We start from the raw sequence: 20,070 nt of genomic DNA on the forward strand, positions 1-20,070 counted from the left end.
TGGATGGCGACGTCATCAAGAGTCTCGGGTGACTATTGTGGTGGTGGTTGATGAGAATGACTCTGTGATCGATTTTGTCGATGTCGATCCGAGCATCAACAACTGAGGCGGGGGCAACGACTGCAACAACGATGGAGCTTAAGGGACTTTTATGACTTCTTGTTGAGGGCAGAGGAAGAGGAGGGAAAAAGACAGTGAAAGGTGAGGTAAAGGGAGAGGAGGAAGAGGACAAGGACGATGGCCGCTTTGCAACATCCTGCAACTGCGTCAACGTCATTCTGCATCTACGTTGGTGGGAGGTAAGGCAAAGGCCTTGTGTCCCATCGACGTAGATGCAAAGTAACGCTGACACAGATGCCTCACCTCTCGTCGATGCATATACAGAGCAATGTTGGAGGGGAAGAGAAGAGAGAGCAACAAGTGGAGGGTGTATCGATCGACATCCTCCACCAATCGAACCTCGAAATATTCGATTGAATGAGTTCGCGGGAGCTTTATCAACCATTGCCTACATTACGATCTAACCACCCGCCTTTGGCTTCCAATCAATGCCTACCTCCTTCCACTCCTCTTTGTCGCCACCATTGTGGGTCAACGACGATGGCAACATGATCATGTGATGGGGCAACAGTTTCAAGCTAAAGACCTACAACATGTATAATAAGGGTGACTATAGGTAATAGGTCGAAGTTGTCATTGATGGCTTGCTCGATGTGATTGGCATGGCAATCGAGGCAAGTTATGTGGGAGGCAAGCTAGGTGTCAATACAGTTCAAGTGAAAAACATTGCTATAATGAGGGAGGAGGCGAAGCTCCTCGTTGTCCTTGAACTCACTGAGGCACACCGTATACTCAAGCACCCCCTTCCCCACCTTCAGGTCCTTAACCTCATAGTACAACATCGTGAGGAATGTTTTGAGGACCCGGGGGCTTAGCCCCTACTACCGTCTAGAGAGGGCTACGCCTCTCTGGATGCAAAGGCACCATTATCCGCAACCATCATAATAGTCGACTAAGATATTTTAATTATGATATAATAAAAATGTAACTAAGATGTTAATTTTTACACATCGATTTCATATTATTCTTGCACATATTATCGCGTGTTGTATCTTTCGTTGATAAAACTGATGACGTTATGATCAATAAGATTAAATATTTTATCTTTATAATTATAAAAATTTCAATGTAAATAAATTAAAATTAATTAATTCCTCTCGAGAGAGTTTTCTTTGCTGAAAGCATAGTTCATCGAGAAGACAGAGCTACATTGATCATCCATCACCAATTGCCTCCTGACCCAACCCCACCAACCATCCAATGGTAGTGTTTGCGCTGCCACCCTTAACCTAGGTTGATAATGTTTTGGCCACCCTCCCTGCTGTGAGGCCTGTGGTGGTTGCTGCAATTCTATGCCCTCGCTCCCATCACAGTCTTTACACCGTATACCGACAACAGAGAGGTGGGATTTGGTTTTTATCACCACTGACGTTGAGCTCGGTGGAGTCCCAATTGATAACCGTACCTGCAGATCCAGGCCTGGAGTGAAGGAGCATTGAAGACCCAAGTCAATGAGTTTGGTGTGGGAAAGGGAAAAAGACAACCCATGTCACACACCAGCAAGCCTTTGTTGTCATTTGAACCACCTCCAATCCTGATGCCCTCATGAGACAAGCCTGTTAATTGGATGGGAATGTGATAAATAACCTCATTATGCTCCCCAAGCATGCTCAAAGGGCAATAGATTCAATGTAGAGGACACGCTGTGGACATCAACTTGCATGATACATAATGCTGGTAGAAGAATAAGGGTCCAAATAGTGCAGCAACCAGACTACCTAAGGATTTAGCCAACGGATGAGGATATGTAATACGGAAGGCCTCTGCAATCCAACTAAACAGCAGTAACGAAGTAATAGTTATCAGTAACAATTTAGGGGGGTAAACATTCAATAGGAAGCCACTAAGCTGCTTGACAATGGTGTTCCCGGAGTTCCATCAGAAAATTTCCAGGAATTTTCTTGTTCTAAGCTTATTGTTCCTGTAAAATGTAGGTTGGCTTTCTGTAATGGAAACCTATCGATGTATACTACTGCACTAAGACATGCCGAAGAGTAGAGCTACAAACACTAGTGATCATCATAAAAGTTCACTTGCACAGTCGAGCTGCATTGAGATTTACCCAGCAACACTAAACCTGGGTCAAATATAAAACTCTTCCTTTGATCATGTGTTGGTGACAAGAAGGTTCCTTTTCATGGCAGTGGAAAGAAAACGCTAAAAACTTGAAAATATGCATAGTAAAGCAAATCATGGAAATGGGCTTGAGAAGAGTAAGCCGCATAAGCAACATACTAGGCATTCTCCATCGGAAAACACATTGCTTTCGTAAACACTCTAGGATTAGTGATTAAGGCAGAAGCTTTCTCTCGTGGATGCATAAACAGGCCGACAGCCTTACCTAGGCGGTGGGGGAGGAACATGTGATTTAGCCATTCCGACCCATACAACAATACCGACCACAAGAATTGCCCAGCCAAGTATATCATACTTTAGATCGCTGCTTACTTTCTTCTTGGGTTCCTGGGATTCAACAAAAAGGAACCAGAAATTGTAATCATTTCATGGTAAGAAGGGGAACCAAAAATTGAAAAGCTGAGGCTAGTTAATTTATGGGTCAGATCACAATCATAAAAGAGTTCATATATCAACCCTATTGCAAGACAAAGTTGAGCAAGCTAGCATGACTTGCATCAAACAAGCAAAACTCAAGCCACACTTATCTGACACTAAAAGCATCACCACATTAGTCTGCTGCCAAAGAAGCCAACAAAGTTGGGATACGGGTGTTGCTTAGCAGCTTCGAAAGGCAACAAATGCAACATACGGTATCAAAGTGTACTAGGGTATAAATGCCTGAATTTACAGAAAGTAGCAATGCTACAAGAATAAAGGGCTTAGTGGGATGTTGCGTCATGTGAGAATTAATATAATCTTGAACTACAACAGGAAAACGCAAGAAAGCAGATGATGGCTATAATCAGTTCATTTATATACTTCAAGAAAACATATGCACTCGATGCACACGTGATAACTAACATGCCTCAACAGAATGCTGACCAATATTCTAAAACTGAAACAGGGAGTTAGTCCATCGCTTGGCTATGTTGCAAGAGGTAACAGGCAAATCTAAACCAAATAAATCCACTGAATATGGAAATCTAAACCGAATTAAAAGGATCTAAAGAATCCATTTAATAAGTCACTAGTTTAACCGTGGAATATGAAAATCTCTGAAACGAAGGTATTTCACTAATGAACTGGCAAAACATGTCCACACGAAAAGGCAAGATAAATCAATCGAAAGGAATGCTGAGTTTACCATATACCAGTGATTTCAATAGGCGCTCGGGCAAGGCGAGGCGAGGCTCGAGCACCTCGCTTCATGTCCAAGCGCCTCGCTTCAACGAGGCGCCGCCTAGGCGCTCGCCCGAGCCCAGGCGCCGGGCGCTTCGGGCGAGCGCCCGGGTTAAACCAGGCGACTGAACCAGTGTTTTACGTCTGGTTCGGTCTCCGGTGCTTTAGTTGGTTCAATCAAACCAACTAAATCACCGATAGGCTCCCTCTCACGATTTCTCCGACTTCCCCAACCCCAACACTCGCGATTTTGCTGTTGAGATTTCTTCTCCGTTGTCGTTGCTCTCTGTTGCCACTGCCACTGTCGTTACTCGCCACTGCCACAATTGTTGTTACCGCTTGTCGCTCGCAGCTCCCGGTCCCACTTCCACACCCGCTGCCGCTCGTAGCTCCCGCTCACGCTATCGCTCGCCGCTCCCACTCCCGCTCCCGCTGTCGTTGCCTTAGCAGCCTCGGTCTTCTCACACTCTTCTCGCTATACTGTTAACAGTATATTAACAGTTAACTGTATACTAATAATAGTATTTTTATTTATTAGATTAATAATATATTATTTTGATTTTAATACTATTAATTTTTATTTATTTAAAATTATTGTTAGGTTTCAGAATAAATGGCAAGTGTACAGAGCAACTCAATAGATTTGATGTAAAATTTTATTATTTTAATTTTTGAGACTTTTTATTAATATGACATTATGATTTTGTATTCGATTTTCTTAATTTAATAGTATATTTTTTATTTAAATAATTATATTAATTATATTATATATTTTTATATTTTAGCGTCTCGTTTCGCTCGGGCGAGCGCCTAGCGTTTCGGGCGTTTTTGGACCTTGGCGCCTTTTGGCGCCTAGCGCTTTTTAAATCACTGTCATATACCAAATTTATACTCTTAAACAAACAATAGTTTGAAGAAAAGACCAACCAATACAAACTACATTTGTCTAACTAGTCAGACCTCACATAAAGAAGTAATCTAAATGTCAATGTAAATCTTGCAGCGGAGAAGCAAAACAAGAGCATTAAACATGCAAAAGTGTTGCATCAAGCAGAGAAAATAGAACATATAGCTGATTTTGCATTGACATATGAACAGAATAAAATGGTAAAATCTGCTAGAAAAGAACATTATCTTTCTTCTGGAACAGGACAGCCATACCTTCCTGCTCGAAGCAGAAGTTGTTACATGTGAAGCCTGTTGACTTGCCATTTGCCTTTGGAGCTCTAGATGCAATTCAGGTGCCTGAGGAAGATGTAAATACTAAATTTCAGATGAAGGCAGTGTGATGTTACACACGGTTGAGTAAATAGAATGGGAAAAGGCATTTCTCCACACTAAAGATCACCGAATTTTTTTGGAGTTTTTATACATCTCTATTTAGTTCTTGTTTCCCAATAAGTCCAACATAATCAACGATCAAACTAGTGTACATATTTACAGCATTTACAATTGGGAGAGTTTCTACCTGATGAGCATATCAACCAACAAAAACTGATGTGTGAAAGACTTGTCAAAAAAAATTCCATATCAACTAGCTGAGCAACAGATTTTTACCCATTGGCACAAGACTGAAATCTATTAATTGCAGTTCCATGAGGCGAAAAATATGCAAAACACTGAAAAAACCAAAAGCAACTCACTAAGTATACACATTCTCAACAGCTGAAAGCTTATTCAAAATCACATTTCACATCCTACATTGCCTGTTTTCCTGCTAAGTATACACCAAAAAGGCACAAACTCTTTGCCAAGAGCAATAATATAAATAGTTTTAACATTTTGAAGCAAATCCAAAGACCCACTAGCAAAAAAAGTCAAACATATGTCAACAACCAAATGCAAAACCAAAAAGGGAGGATAAAAATCAAGAACAGCTTGTATATACATGCACTTTCACATGCTTACATATAATCACAAAGTCAATGCCTATAGAACTGTCCAATTATCGATGGTGACAGACTTTCTTCTACCATCCTTCGTCTCATGTCAAATTATAAGGATGAGAAAATTGGTTAGTTCCAGGTTCTCATGCACCATATATAGGCCGGTTCTCAAGTTTCATAGCTCCCGTACCATGATTTAGAATATCAGAAATCTACTTAATTATGGTTCATCTTGTAAAAGTTGATGCTGATAAAAAGAAGGGCTCAAAAAAAAGAAAACAGATGAGAAAGACCAATGCAGGAAAAAGAAAAACCATGTTCACACACAAACAACAGGCATTGTACAATCCAATAGCAATATCTCAAGTGTTGGCCTTGTTAAGCTAGGAGGCCCTACATAAGTCACACGAGGGAAAACTCAAGCTCCTAAATGTCAATGTGTTGATAGAAGAATGGTGTATACTGTATACTAAGGAGAAAAGTCATAAATGCCAACATATCAAAAGTAAAATGGTATAGCATTATATTGGCTTTCATTCTCTTACAGGACACCTACAATGTTAAATTCATGCTACTACTACATGATAAACACATCCACTCATCAAATATATAAGTAATTATTCATCATACCAAACAACAATTAGAAAAGCTCAAGTTCTTGTGGTTCGCTAAATTTCCTATACAAAGTTCAAGTGTCCTGCAAGCCAATCACGTGAGTGATGACATGTGTGAAACGCTGCACAATCTTTTTGGTTATTATGACTTTTTCTCATTTTATATTGGATAATGAAAATATATTATGTCCTTAGATCTGTATAATAAAAATTAGATTATAATGAGATCATGATAATGAGACCAATTCAACTTTAAACACAGAACACTAAATATTCCTGATCATAGGTTACTCAAGAAGGACATCGAGATAATCGGATAGACTAATGTGCTATATATCCGTCCATATGATGGAGGCAGTTGGTCTCATAGCTACCTGAATGGGAACACTATGGATATAGTGCAAGTGCTCATTGGAGAATGAGCTTACTGAATGATCCGCTTATGGAATGCTGGTTGGTTAATGATATCTTATCGTCAGACAACAATTTCGTAGTCTCAGTTGTATGTTTGATCCTTAGACTTGAGACACCAAGAATGTCTTGTATGAGTACTCCACTATTTGATACCGAACTTATACATATTAAAGTTCCAAATCTAGCACAACCGATCATCGAAAGTGGTAGTCAACCTTACGAGAACAATTGGACGTCAATAGAGGATTATCCACTCTCGACATCATAAGAGGAATATCTCATGTGCTCTCACTCAGGCAAATCCCTAGCTAAGATTAATCGGATTGTGATGAATCCGATAAGCGTGAGATTCAAATTAAGAGATGAGTTCTTCGGGAAAATCCGATTAGAGTAAAACTTGAATAGATTTCGTACGAGTCTATCAGCGTCATGTCCGGTATATGATCTTTGAGATATTAAATGAACGAAGGACTATAGATACACGGTAACTGAGGGCAAACAAGTCCAATGAATTATATTCCCCTGTACCGTCTAAGAACTATGGCGTAGTGGCCTAGTACATTAGTAGTCGATTAGTTAAGTGAATTATTATGAAGATAATAACTCATTGAGTCAAAATGAGTTCTGGCAGGTGCATCTCACGGCCAGCTCGGTATTGAGCCTAGAGAGACACACATCTGGTGGATAATACGACGAATAGAGGATCGGATATGGGATATCTGATAAGCCCCTATTTTAATGAATCATTGGGAGAGACCCAATAGAGTTTAGGATGATTATTGGATGAGAATCCAATATCCATTAAGCTAGGAGTTATTGGAGGAAGATCTAATACCTAAAAAGAGGATCCATTAAGGTTAGTTAAAGGAAACTCTCTATAAATAGGAGTTAAGACTAAAAAGGATCATAGGCTAAACCCCTACTGCCACCACATCTTTCATCTCCTCCCTGCCCCTTCCTCCAGTGGACGACCCCTCTTTGGTGTGAGAGGACAACAAAAGGGATCGATCCCTCCTTGGTTGCTGTGGTGTGGTAATGCACTAACACAAGGAAACAATGTGCTATGAGATGAGGTGCATCGTCGCTGCATCCGCTGTGTAGACCATAACTAAAGAGGATTTTGCGATAGCTCCTTCATCCACGAAAGGGGATCTACAGATTTGGGGATATACGATCCCCCTTAGGTGAGAATGTCTTAAACACTTTATACAATTACGTGATTTTGTCGCTTTCGAGTTTTACGCTCTCGATTTTCGCACAATGATTCGATAAATTTGTTTTTCGAAAACCAGTTTTTGTTTTTATTTTCCGTTGCGCATGTGATGCTCTTTGCGGTTTCCCAACACACTCAATCTACAGCCCCTATAGCAACATAACTCTAGAAACTGAAATAGCAAAACAAAAAAAAAAGAAGCTAAAAGAACCCCAGGTCTCCACTTTACTAATAACTATAAAAAGTATTTCACGATTGTTTGGCTCTAAGAAGACATTTATTAGTTAATATCAGTAAAAGAGCTTCGTTAGCACTATCGAAAGATATAAATTTCCCACTAATGTCTTATATCATCATTGTGTTTAGCATATGACATTTAATGAGAACCCCTGCCCAAAAATATGATTATAGAATCTATCTTGGGGTGAAAATAGGCCAATTTTATCATTCCAAAATTATTTTCTTTTCCGCATGGAGCTGGATAAGGTAAAACAAATGAGTTTCTGCCATTTTAATATTTCCATCAAAAATTTGCATTAAAATGCAGATTTTGGTTAGTTCATTTCATAGATGGAAATCTGAACTTCCAAATATATTTTAAAATAGTTTTTTCTTTATTAACCGAAGCAATGATGTTTTTCATAGAATCTTTCCGTTTTGATTTTCGCATTTTCTTCATAGTCTCCTAACTCAAGAAACATGATTGATAGGTTCAAATAATCATCTTATAACTATTTTCAGGCAGTATAAACTCATAACTACCAGTCTAATTTAAATCCATACCTATCATGTATCTTATTCACATTCATATTTGTTTTATAATCACAGTTAACAAAGTTAATACACCTGATATGTATTTGTTTTGTTTTACAATCTGTATAGTATGGCACCAGTCCTTAGTTGACTGGTAATTGGTAAATATCAGTCTTTGTAATCATTGCCTATATCACACTACCTCAGATATAAAAACCAGAACCACAGAATAGAAAATAAGATCTTTAGAAAAACCAGCTCTGCTCAAAGCTAAAGATGGACAAGAAAAGAACAAATAATATACAAATGATCAACATTTACTAGGTAAAATATTTCCATGAACTAATTGACACGTTATAGTCTCACTACATATAACTGATAATAAACATATATACCTTCGCTGACAAATCCAGTGACTTAAGATACAGCTCGTTTCCAGGATCCTACAATAATCTGAAAATCTTAACACAAACAAAAAAATAACAAATAATCATGGAGAAAGAACTAAACTGGATCATTGTGTGCGCAAGAGAGTTACCAATTCCACGGCCTGCTTGAAACACTGAGTTGCCTTGTCAAAATAAACCATAGCAGTCTCATGTTCCGGTGTGAAGAACGCATGAGAAGTATGGGCGTTTCCCAAGCACCAGACCGTATCATGCTTGCTCGGATTCACCCCCAAGGCTTCCTCCAATTTGGATATAGCATCTTCAAGAAGAAGAGTAAGGGAATTATATGCAACGCGTACAAACTTGCAATGCTGATATTTCTTTCTTTTCCTCTAACTCAAGTTTGCAGAAACTATCCTTTTCAATTGCATCTGTAAGAAAATTTCTGCTCTAAATTCCATCCTACGGACCTTGTACCATCTTTATGGAGTCATCACCACTCTGAAACGAGGATAGCTCGAGAAGCGCTCCTCCCCACCTCGTCAGATTCTAACACCACGATGACACAATTCCATCACCAACCATTCAAAATAGAACATCGCAAGTTCAAGAAAACCGATAAAGGTGTAGGGAACACGCAGCGATATCGTTCATGGAAGCACCGAATAAGTCAAGAAAACAAGTGATTCGATCGAATATAATTAATCCACACGCTGAAAAAGGCCAAATAGACGGGAAAGGAACAACACAAAGAGAGGTATGTCACGCACATCGGCGTCAAGCGGGTTCACGGCGTAAGCCGCCTCCGCTGCCTTGCGCGCGTGCTCGAAGAAGACGAGCCGATCGAAATCGTTCGGCTGCAAATCCATGGTCGCAAAAGATGAGAGGAACAGCTTAGTCGCCCCACCCTCCCTCCACGAACTCGAGAGGGAGATTAGGGTTTATGATCTTGGACGGCTCATGACGCCCTTAAAGGGGCCGATCTTGTTGCCACGGTTGCGGCGACCCCTTCGGACGCGTATGCAATATTTCGAATCTCGATGCATCGTTTGGGTCTAACTCCGGTCGGTTCGGTTCGGTTCGGTTCGGTCCAATTCGGTTCCCAAAAATTTTCAAACCTGCTTCGATTTTTTAAGATAAATACAAAATGCAACCGAATTGGATCAAATGTAATTTAACCTTTGCATATCTATTTTTTTTCCAACTTTTAGATTTTCCATAAGCTTTGCAAAAGATGTATATACCCCTTTGAATATTTAAATCTTTTGCATATATCACTTCTGTTGGTATCCATCTAATTAACACATTCAAAATTAACGACCATTAATTATAAATATAAATGAATTTAAGATACATAAACAAATTATTTGACATGTCTTGATTCTGGTAAGAGCTCCTTGGGATGTAGCACAGAGCTTGGATAAGAAACATCAATTCTAAATATCTCATTCTTAAAGCAATAACAACTCTAAATATATCATTCTTAAAAGCTCTGCAACCTTATTCCCTTGTAATGTTTTTGGGAATGAAGAAGCTGGATGCTTAAGCTTGGATAGAAACTGTTTACAAGTATATTCACATCAACTAAGATTCAGCCACAGAAATAATCTCACAAACTGTAAGGACAAAGTCATGTATATTGAAGGAACCTTATACTAAACTCCATATTAGAAGGAACCTTAAGCACTAGATCGTTTATTTTACATAAATAAAAGGCAATGGATACGGAAACAAGTTGAAGTGCAGATCCTAACATTAACATCGATCATTAAAAAGATTAGATGTAGGATGGTACAAACTGCAACAGATCAAAGCCTCCTTCCGACAATTTTCATGTGAACTTTCTTCCAATTTTTATGAATTGTGAGGCTACTTCCCAACTCACTCTATAAAAGTTATTCACATGAGGAACTGATGATTACCTTATGCTTTTTCTACACTTGATCTCCACTCGGTTAGGAAGGCTGAAAAATCTCTTCTTGTGCGTTGAGCAGAAACCTGCAAAACAATTCACACATAATGAAAAGGAACATGGGGCTGACTTGCAAATGAGATTTACTCTACTTCTTACCCTTCTCAACAGCATGAGCCACAAGAAAAGCATGAGAACCATCTTTTCTCTCCTGCAGCAGGAGCTGCTTTTGGGGTCCCAGTCTGAAGTGGAAGCTGCTCTCCCTTATCTACCTGCGGCGATTGTCCAGGTTCCGCCTTTAATGAGCCACCACTTCTTTCACCTGTCAATCTGTTTCTACACATTTTAGTTGGGCAACCCAAAATTCAAGTTCACAATCACATATTTAGGCAGGAAATTTAAACAAGTAATTCAGTTTGCATGTAAGCTTGTCACTATGACAACCTCATCCCAATAGTTTCTGTGTAGTAGCAGAAACTGACATGTTTTCATGTTCATGTGCATTGTCAAGAACAGCAATGAATGATTAGTCAGCTCAAGTGCATGAGTAGTGATCATACATCGGGAAGGCAAATGATTCATCTGAGCGGTATAATGAGTTAGTGGGCAATGTTGAACCCTCCTCAGCTGAATGCTGCTCTTTTTTAGCATGTTCCTCTGCATGTTCCGGCAAGACATCCTTCATGGCCTCAGCATTTGCTGCCGCTGCAGCAGTCAGCTCCAACGAAACCTGCTCTGCATCGATTCCGGCCCGGTTCAGGCCTGAATCAGTGGACATCGGCAGGTGTTCCACTGGGCCAAGGACATGGTCCCTGGACAAGCTAGAATTTCCTACATGGATGCTAAATAAAGACTCATTGGAGGCCACACTCCAATCTTTTTGTGTTGTTGATTTAGTCCTTGTAAAGACGGAGGAGGGAATTCGATCTGGGTCGGAAGCATTTGACATCTCCATTGCCTGAACAGGAAGAGACTGCCTTGGTTCGAGAGTGCTGGAGGTGTCTGCTCCAGCACTGCTAGCTGAAGTATCAGGAAAGAATTGCTTGCCCCCCGGTTGAGGTCTTGCAGGTATATTATTGTCGTCAATGAGATCTAAGAAACCACCAGTAATTGTAGCTGCACCAGTTCTTGAGCTACGCATCCATGTTGAGGCAGCGAAATGACATGCTGAGCTGAGTTGGATCCAACCAGAGAAAGTCCTCCTCAAATTAGTCAACAGATGTTGTGGAAGATGTGCATCTTTCTCGATTCAGTTCTTGGTGCCTTGTTTAGCCCTCTGACCTTTTATGACACTGTATAATGGACCTCTCTGCAGAAGTTCAAAATAATTATCTCAAATCATATATACTTGATTAGGAACAAGCAAGACTGATAGAGTGAAGACACATGATGTACTTGGGTAACATGGAAACAACAAATTAGATGAGCTAAATTCATACTTGCTTCAGTAGAAACTAATTAACGTGAAGATTAAAACAGCAAGGACTAATATTGCTTTTATTATCCTGATGGCTAAGGTTCTTTCATGTTTATCAAGACAAGACAAAACAAACTGAAGTTACAAAATTAAATTATTCCACACAGAAATATCCAATGTGCTTGCCTCTGTGCCATTAAGAAATCTTAACTTGCTAGATCAGTAAAATAAATAAAAGAAGAATGCTTAGAAACTATAAATAAAGAATTAAATATTCTAAAATTAAGAGATTTACTGATTTATTTTTATTATATTGACTTCTTTCATCCATAAATCACTATTAAATATTAGTAAGAACCATTAGAAACATTGATTGAAGAAATCATGTCTATAATCCTTATCCATAAGAACAAAGACAAAATAAACCAATCATAGTAAATTGGACTCATTCATAGAACTAAGTTAGTTCAAATCAGCTGCAAGAAGGAAAAAAAATCTGTTGTCCCTAATCACCTCAGAACAACATATTAGGGTAGTAAACCACTCTTCTGTTAGTCCACTTCATTCTGATTATTCAAAACCAGTATTATAAGGACTAAGAACAAGAAGCTGCATCTAAGCTATTATAATGTTCCTTAACTCATTTCCTTGAGGTAAATTGGAACCCTTGCTTCAGTGGTCATCTTTCTCATGGCGTTCCATGTTTCTGTGATTCTTAAAATGGATGGAACCTATGGCATTCAGACTTTTAACTATCTCAGGTCAGCTGTATGGATTTATCCTCTTCACTGGATGTTTCCAATGGATTGCTATCATCCTCCAAGATCATTATAGAAAGTGCACAAACAGTGCTAATACTCGAAAAGAGTCATCTGATATAATGAACATGAGGAATAGACATGCCCAAGACATTCACAACTTGTGTTGAAATAGTGGAAGCAGTCCAAAGCATGAGGTTCCTATCACAGTACAATCTTAGATGCTGATGCTCATGACTTATCAACCAGACCTTTGAAGAGGCTGCAGGTTAAAATCCTTGACGATTATCTGGTTGGCATCACCTCTTCATGTATTTTTAGAAAACAGAAGGAAAAAGGAAGAAAAGCATAGGTCTTATCCACCTTCTTGTTAAGGAATTTTACATATTGGCATCTCATCTAAGGTAGATGAAGCAACCTCGCTACCGTGTCAAAGCCTATCCTTGCTTGGGGCCGGGAAATCTCAATTGAAACTTCTTATAGAAGCTCAAAATAACATCATCATCATCATGTCACTTAAAATTTTGTTTTTTTAAGCTTAATTTGTAATCGAAACTGATCGTTAACCTAAACATATGTACAAACGAAAACAAGAATCGCATCAGCTGAAGATTGACAAAAAGGGAAAAGGAAAAACAAGTTATTGTAGAAGAAAACGCTGCCTAACACACTGACCAGGATCGTTCGAGGAAGATGATGCCTTGCATTTGGGTTCTGAAACGTAAAAGGGAGCATACAAACGCAGCCTTCTCCAAATAATCTGGGCCCTGCAGAAAGGCAAATATAATCAGATACGCTGCTCAAGATGGTGATTCCATGAAATGTATATACGTGTACCTTCACTTTCACCTTCGATTGTTCTATGTTTAACAACAGGAAACAAAATTGGGAGAGAACAAACTATACAAGGAACGAAGGCGAAGGCCGAGCGTCGCTTCCGGTTCCGTCCTTGTTGGATCGGATGGAGGAGATGCTTTCCGGGATATCTTACAACTGGATCGAATGCTCTGATCTGAGGCCTGTCGAAGAACGAACCGATCCGTGATGTTGATCTCCGCGCGATCGCCAATGGACGGCGAGACGGCGAGACGGCGGGAGATCCGAGATTGCAAGGGAGATAACGGCGGTGAAGGCGACCCCGTGACGGGCCCCACGTCACGGTGGAGGACTTTCTGATCCCGGACCCACCTGATCTTTCTTGACCAACGGTCCCTAAGTCTCCCAAGGAAAATAATAATAATAATAATAATAAGGATTAAAAACAACACGAAATATTTTAAAATCTAATAAATTTTACTACATGACATATACTTATTAAATTTCCTGAGTTATGTGATATTATTTTTGCAAATCAATAACTCGTCCAGAGCCTAATTATTGGGAGCTGATGTTAAATCCAATTATTAAATTTATTTATTTTTTTAATTTTATTAAAATATAAATATCATATTTAAAAATTGTTTGAGAGATTATTATAGGTCTTACTTTTTTTTTTCAAAATAAAGAAAGTTATAGTACTTCAAAACCCTAGTAAAAAAAAAAAAGCTCCAAGAATCAGAGCGAAGTGTCCTAGCCAGTTGGAAAGCATTTAATGTCAAAGGTGAATTTTATGTACAAAGAGTGAGAGAAGTGGGTAGATTTTTTATACATTAGTAATCATTTGTATCCAAATTTGATAGTTGTTATGTTAGATTTGGATTATTTCAGTGGATGTTAATTCGTATCCAACAAATATTATTTCTTATGTTTTATGATGAAATGATGTGAGTATGCATCAAGATCATACCCAACAAAATCTCTTCCAATAATACCAACCGGACAAGATGAGACGAGAAAAAGATAAGTGAAAATAAGAAGAAGAGTCGGAGATTAATGCAGAAGAATACAAAGATGAACACTAAATGAAATAAGAGTCGGAGTTTTCATCTTTATCACCGGATATCGTTCAAATCTTGGTGGATGAATCAGGAGAATGGTAGTGGCATAGTATGACATAATTATAGTGTGTGATGGGAGGTTAATTATATATTATCTATTATAGTTAGACATATTTAGTATCTCGATCTCTAGACTTAAAAATTTTATATTTAAATACCTATAATTATAAAAGTGAAATATTTAATCTCATTTATTCTAATATTATCAGTTTTATCGATGAAAGATACAATAAGTGACAGCATACGTAAGAATGACACAAAAATAATAGGTAAAAAGGTAATTTCAACATCCCAAGTGAGGCATCTGCGTTAATGCCACTCTACAACTTTATTGCGGTGAGGCAAAGTCCTTGTGTCCCACGGATACAAGTGCAAAGTAGCATAGTGTCAACACAAATACCTCACTTACCATCGACATAGATGCAGAGCGGTACAAAATGCATTACAACTCCGGAGGAGAAAGAAGAGAGAGAGTGATAGCATAAGATAAGGCGAAATGAGATGAGGAAGAGGACGAGGATGATGGCCACGCTAACACAGATATAGAGCGACATTGATGTAAATACAAAGCATCGGCATATGCAGCTTCTGCTTCTATGCATTGTCTTATGTTTGTATCGATATCGACATAGATGTAGAGCATCAGCATCTCTGGCTTCTACTCTGCATTACCCTGCATCTACGTCAGTGTCGACGTAGATGCAGAGAGACGAAAGATGGAAAAAGAATGAGGGATTGGGGAAAGGGGAAATGAGGGAAGAAGGATGAGCACCACTTTGCATATATGTTGGCGCTGATGTAAATGTAAAGCGATGTAGAGTAGAAGTTGCTAGTATAGAGTAGAGTGGTGTTACTCTATATCTTCGTCGATAGGGCCATCATCCTTATCCTCTTCCTCCTCTCCTTTTACCTCGCCTCTTATCATTGTTCTCCCTCCTCTTCCTCCTCATTCTTCCACAAGAAGCCGTAGAAGCCCCTTAACTCTACCGCCCCCCCGGCCCCCAAGATTATCTTTTTATTTTTTTATTGATAAAATCGATGATGTTAAAATAAATGAAGATAAATATTTTATTTTTATAATTATAAAAAATCTAACATAAAAATTTATAATTATGAAAATTCTAATATAAAATTTTTAAATCTAAGATGTCAGAAAGATTTAACTACAATGAGTAAATTTATAATTAGCCCTAACAAAAGCATAAAAATAACATATTAGTGACGAGATTTGTTATTGGTGGGAGAAGGTTACAATCTTATAGGTTGAGTTGTAAATACGAAAAAAACCAATAACTACATGGACTGTTAGCCCAAAATGGCTCCATATTCCTATTTATCTCTTTATATATTTATTTTCGTTTTATTAAATGACTTTTTAGGATTTATTTGGATACGAAGCATTAAGATCTTTACCAATACGTAGGTTGTTGAATGAGCATGTGCAGTAGTACGATGACAGCATCAAGCAAATATAACCACAATACATTATTAGAATTTCGTGGCCTTAAACAACAGCTTGCTATAAACAACATAAATATATCACGGTGAAGTTTAGGGTCCGTTATATCTGTTATAACGGGCTCCATTTTGATGCGGTCTGATGAAACCAATCAAGTAAATGACGCCCACATGATTACAATGAAGGGTAATTAAGTAAATGACGCCCGGCCCCTCCTCTCCATATATATATCAGAAACCCTAGCGAGCACTTCAGGGCGTCATTCGGAGAGATCTCCAACCTTCGCCGCTGCCTCCGCCTCTCGCCGCCCGAACACACCACTGCGCACCAATTTCCTTCACCAATGGCGCCCGTTAAGAAGGCGGTAAGCTTAGTTCCATCCTTTCGATTGTAGGCAGGTGGACGCGTCATCTCTCCTTTTTTATGTCCTCCCATGGGTTTTTGTGATTTGGATGGTGCAGAAGAAGAGTACGGAGAGCATCAACAACAGGCTCGCTCTCGTGATGAAGAGTGGGAAGTACACTCTCGGCTACAAGACCGTCCTGAGATCTCTTCGGAGCTCTAAAGGTTGGCGATGTTTATTTTCTTTTCATAAGGACGGCGAGATTTGATCTGATGCTGCATATCGGGAGTCCTATCTGTTGCTGTAACAATTTATTTATTTTGAAATTACTAGGATTTGTGAGGTTCCTAATTTAGACTAATCCCTATTGTAGATCTGCAGCAGTAATCTATACGGGTAGTAGAGACCTAGACGAGGAAAGGGTTTGTTTTCTCATGGAACTATGGATATTGTTTCTTGTTTAAGGCTGGGTGGTTTCGAATTTTGGACGATGGGATTTTAGTTTGTGACATATCTTGTTGTTTGGAGTGGATATGGTTTGGATCAGGGGTTTGGTTCTTAGGCTATTGATTCGTGCCTATGAGCTGATTAGAGTTCTTGTATCAACTTGGCTTCTCCTGTTTTTTTATTCCGATATCTATTAGAGCATTTACTTATCTTTCGGAATGTGCGGAAGCCAAAGTGCTGCTTCTTTCATGGGAAAAAGGGTCCTTAGCCTGTAATTGCTACATCTTTTCTGTGTATATGGATAAATATCATTCCTGTTCTGTCACTTCTGTTTTATGGATGGCAATTATAGTAGTAAGATTCTTATTGTAGTTACGGGAACTTAATAGCAGGTTTCAGATACCTTCAAAATTCACTATCAAATGCCTTGAAAATGCTATTGAATTCTTCCACTACTAAGCTTTAGAGTGATGCAAAAATTGTGAAATTTCCATCTTTCAATATTTTGATAGACACTGGAATGAGGGATATAAAAAAGTGGGTCGAGTGATTAATGCACAGTTGAAATGCTGATAGGTAAGCTCAGTTTGCTGTGCTTCTTGTTTCTCTAAGGGTACCAGAAGTCAAGTTATTGAACTTCATTATTTGCTGCAATGTCATGCAAATGTTGCAGAACTGCACCACCATTGATGATGATTTGGTTCTTTCCCCTGAACCTTATGTTGTTCCTTAATTGACTATTAGTCTGATTTTTAAGATTCTGTATCTTTTTTTCATTCCTGTGATGTAAATAGTGGGCATGATAAGGATGCTAGCTTGTTTAAGGATCAAGATTGAGGTTATAAACAGTCATAATCAGCTGAATTGCATGTGTGGCTTATACCATATCCCAATGACCTTGAATTAGTCAACTAGTAGAAGTCACGCTAGTAAGATTTAAGAAAGGCCTGTACCATCCTTCACAATGGTCTTCACTAGTATTATGGTTTTTGATGGGTTGGCATATAGAGGGATCAAGTTGAAGGTGTTGTTAACCAATGCAAATATTTGGTCCTGAAACAATGTTATCGGTCTTTGTTAATTTGATAATTTGTGTTAATTTTGATAATGTTATCGGTCATTGTTAATTTTGGCATATATAGGGATATATTTGAAGGTGCTAACCAATGTAAATATGTGGTCCTGAAACGATGTTATCGGTCTTTGTTAATTTGATAATGTGTGTTAATTTTGATTTGTTTCCAATTTTAGGTTGCCATACATACAACATTATCCTCTTATATGTTTACTCAAGCATATTCTTCATTCTATACTTTTGCTTATGTCAATGTTATATTATTTGTTTTGAGATCGTTTAGCTTATTGAAGAAACTGCTGCTATGTTAGACAATTTAGTATAGAAACTGCAAACTTGTTAGATTAAGTTTTGTTTTTCAGTCTTTCCCTTGTTTGGAGTCTTTTCATTATACATGATAGATTTGCTTTCGCATTATCGAAATTTATTATGTTTCAACAGCCAAGTTGGTTATGATTTCAAACAACTGTCCTCCGCTCCGCAAGTCCGAGATTGAGTACTATGCGATGTTGGCAAAGGTGGGAGTACATCATTTTAGCGGAAGTAAGTCTTTTAGACCCTTGCCAAGACTTCAAATTTGTGCCACTTACGCAACCATAATTTTATTAAGTTCATGTCCATAGAGTAATGGACATGAAATTTCTTCATGATTTACTAATTTTGTTGCATATACTGGATTTTTTTCCCATAATTCAGCTTTTGAACTTTTCACACATTTAATAAATTCGATGGATGTGTTACTACCTATCTGGTGCTACCTTGCATCAAGGGAAGATATTATCCTCTTGGAAATAAAATTGTTTGTAATGGGGAGGAGATTAGAGTGAAGAGACATTGCATGGGGAATAAAAATGTTTGGTGTAACTATTAGTTAGATACATGCCCAAGAGTTAGTTTATAACCATGTATTTACAGACTTTTGATTCTAGAATTATTTGCTCTAGTCGTAATTCAAAAAATTATAAAATTAGTATAGATGTTGCTCGTAAAGTACCATTACATTGCTTTCTTATGCTGGGTTCACTATTTTTGTTGTGATTTAATCTGTGGATGAAAACCTAAAGTGGCTGATGAATCCATGTTCGGTTTGGTCAGACATATGTTAATGTTAAATAGGTCTGGTTGACCTTTTAACTATCTCAGAATTGGGGTCGAAGTAATACCAAGCTTCTACTTATTTGTCCTGAGTCCATGATAAACTTGTTTGTTCTATTTTGGGCAGATTTTGGCCTAAAACTATTCATCTCTTTTCTTCAGTTTAATGTCATAACTATGATGATTGATTATTTCTTTAATTCTTTTTTGCTGATATGACACTCCAGGTAATGTCGACCTTGGAACTGCATGTGGTAAATATTTCCGTGTTTGCTGCCTCAGCATTATTGACCCTGGTATGTTTGCTCCGTCTGCAAACTAGTGAACCTTGATTTACCTTACTAGGTGCCAGATCGTTAGTGTTTGATTATATGTGTTTCAGGTGACTCTGATATCATCAAGAGCATGCCTGGAGAGCAGTGAGAGGAGAGCGCATGTGTTTTGGGAATTCAATGTGGTTCGCTGCACTTTTCTACTTTTTAGTTTATTAAATTTTGGCTCCAGTTTGTTGGGATTTTATCGCCACTCTAGATTTATAACCTTCTATAATAGCAGTTGGTTGCCTACTTGAATATCTTGATGCTACTGATTTATGAAATTTTGGTGATGAATATTTAAATTCCAATGAATCTGAATTAGGTTTCACAAATTTTCAACCTCTAGCAAAAATGAAGGATGCATGGCAGTTGACTCCCAGGTTGTTTCAGTTCCAACTTTGATGTATATCGTAAATATTATAATATAATTATTAATTTAGCTCTTACCAAGTTTTTTTATTGTTGAGCCCCAGCGGTTTTGCTTGGGTTGAGCCTTGTTTTAATCCAATGTCTGAGAGACCGGCAAACCCCGTCGAAACACGACAGTGATGTTTGGAACTACTGATATGGAACAGCCATACATACAAATGGCACAATGGTTGATGCATTGGAGGTGGGTGTCTT

The 20,070-nt window shown here is 38.4% G+C and overlaps 3 protein-coding genes across 3 annotated transcripts; 1 reads left to right on the forward strand and 2 right to left on the reverse strand.

Annotated features, from left to right (window-relative positions):
• Nucleotides 1-2,171: 2,171 nt before the first annotated feature.
• On the reverse strand, nucleotides 2,172-9,642 carry LOC135618931 (mitochondrial import receptor subunit TOM20-like). The gene is made up of 6 exons (XM_065120407.1): nucleotides 9,457-9,642; nucleotides 9,157-9,235; nucleotides 8,836-9,005; nucleotides 8,693-8,740; nucleotides 4,579-4,662; nucleotides 2,172-2,583 (listed from the first exon to the last, which is right to left on the reverse strand). The coding sequence occupies exons 1-6, from the start codon at nucleotides 9,553-9,555 to the stop codon at nucleotides 2,458-2,460; spliced, it is 606 nt and encodes a 201-aa protein (XP_064976479.1). The 5' UTR covers nucleotides 9,556-9,642; the 3' UTR covers nucleotides 2,172-2,457.
• Nucleotides 9,643-10,239: 597 nt separating this feature from the next.
• On the reverse strand, nucleotides 10,240-13,852 carry LOC103993443 (uncharacterized). The gene is made up of 5 exons (XM_065119243.1): nucleotides 13,680-13,852; nucleotides 13,449-13,540; nucleotides 11,159-11,907; nucleotides 10,758-10,928; nucleotides 10,240-10,684 (listed from the first exon to the last, which is right to left on the reverse strand). The coding sequence occupies exons 3-4, from the start codon at nucleotides 11,737-11,739 to the stop codon at nucleotides 10,763-10,765; spliced, it is 747 nt and encodes a 248-aa protein (XP_064975315.1). The 5' UTR covers nucleotides 11,740-11,907; nucleotides 13,449-13,540; nucleotides 13,680-13,852; the 3' UTR covers nucleotides 10,240-10,684; nucleotides 10,758-10,762.
• A 2,547-nt stretch (nucleotides 13,853-16,399) lies between these two features.
• Nucleotides 16,400-19,703, forward strand: LOC135618932 (large ribosomal subunit protein eL30-like). The gene is made up of 5 exons (XM_065120408.1): nucleotides 16,400-16,533; nucleotides 16,631-16,736; nucleotides 18,476-18,577; nucleotides 19,357-19,425; nucleotides 19,512-19,703. The coding sequence occupies exons 1-5, from the start codon at nucleotides 16,513-16,515 to the stop codon at nucleotides 19,550-19,552; spliced, it is 339 nt and encodes a 112-aa protein (XP_064976480.1). The 5' UTR covers nucleotides 16,400-16,512; the 3' UTR covers nucleotides 19,553-19,703.
• The last annotated feature ends 367 nt before the right edge of the window (nucleotides 19,704-20,070 follow it).

This window comes from Musa acuminata, chromosome BXJ2-8, assembly GCF_036884655.1.
Source record: "Musa acuminata AAA Group cultivar baxijiao chromosome BXJ2-8, Cavendish_Baxijiao_AAA, whole genome shotgun sequence".
Lineage (NCBI taxonomy): Eukaryota > Viridiplantae > Streptophyta > Magnoliopsida > Zingiberales > Musaceae > Musa > Musa acuminata.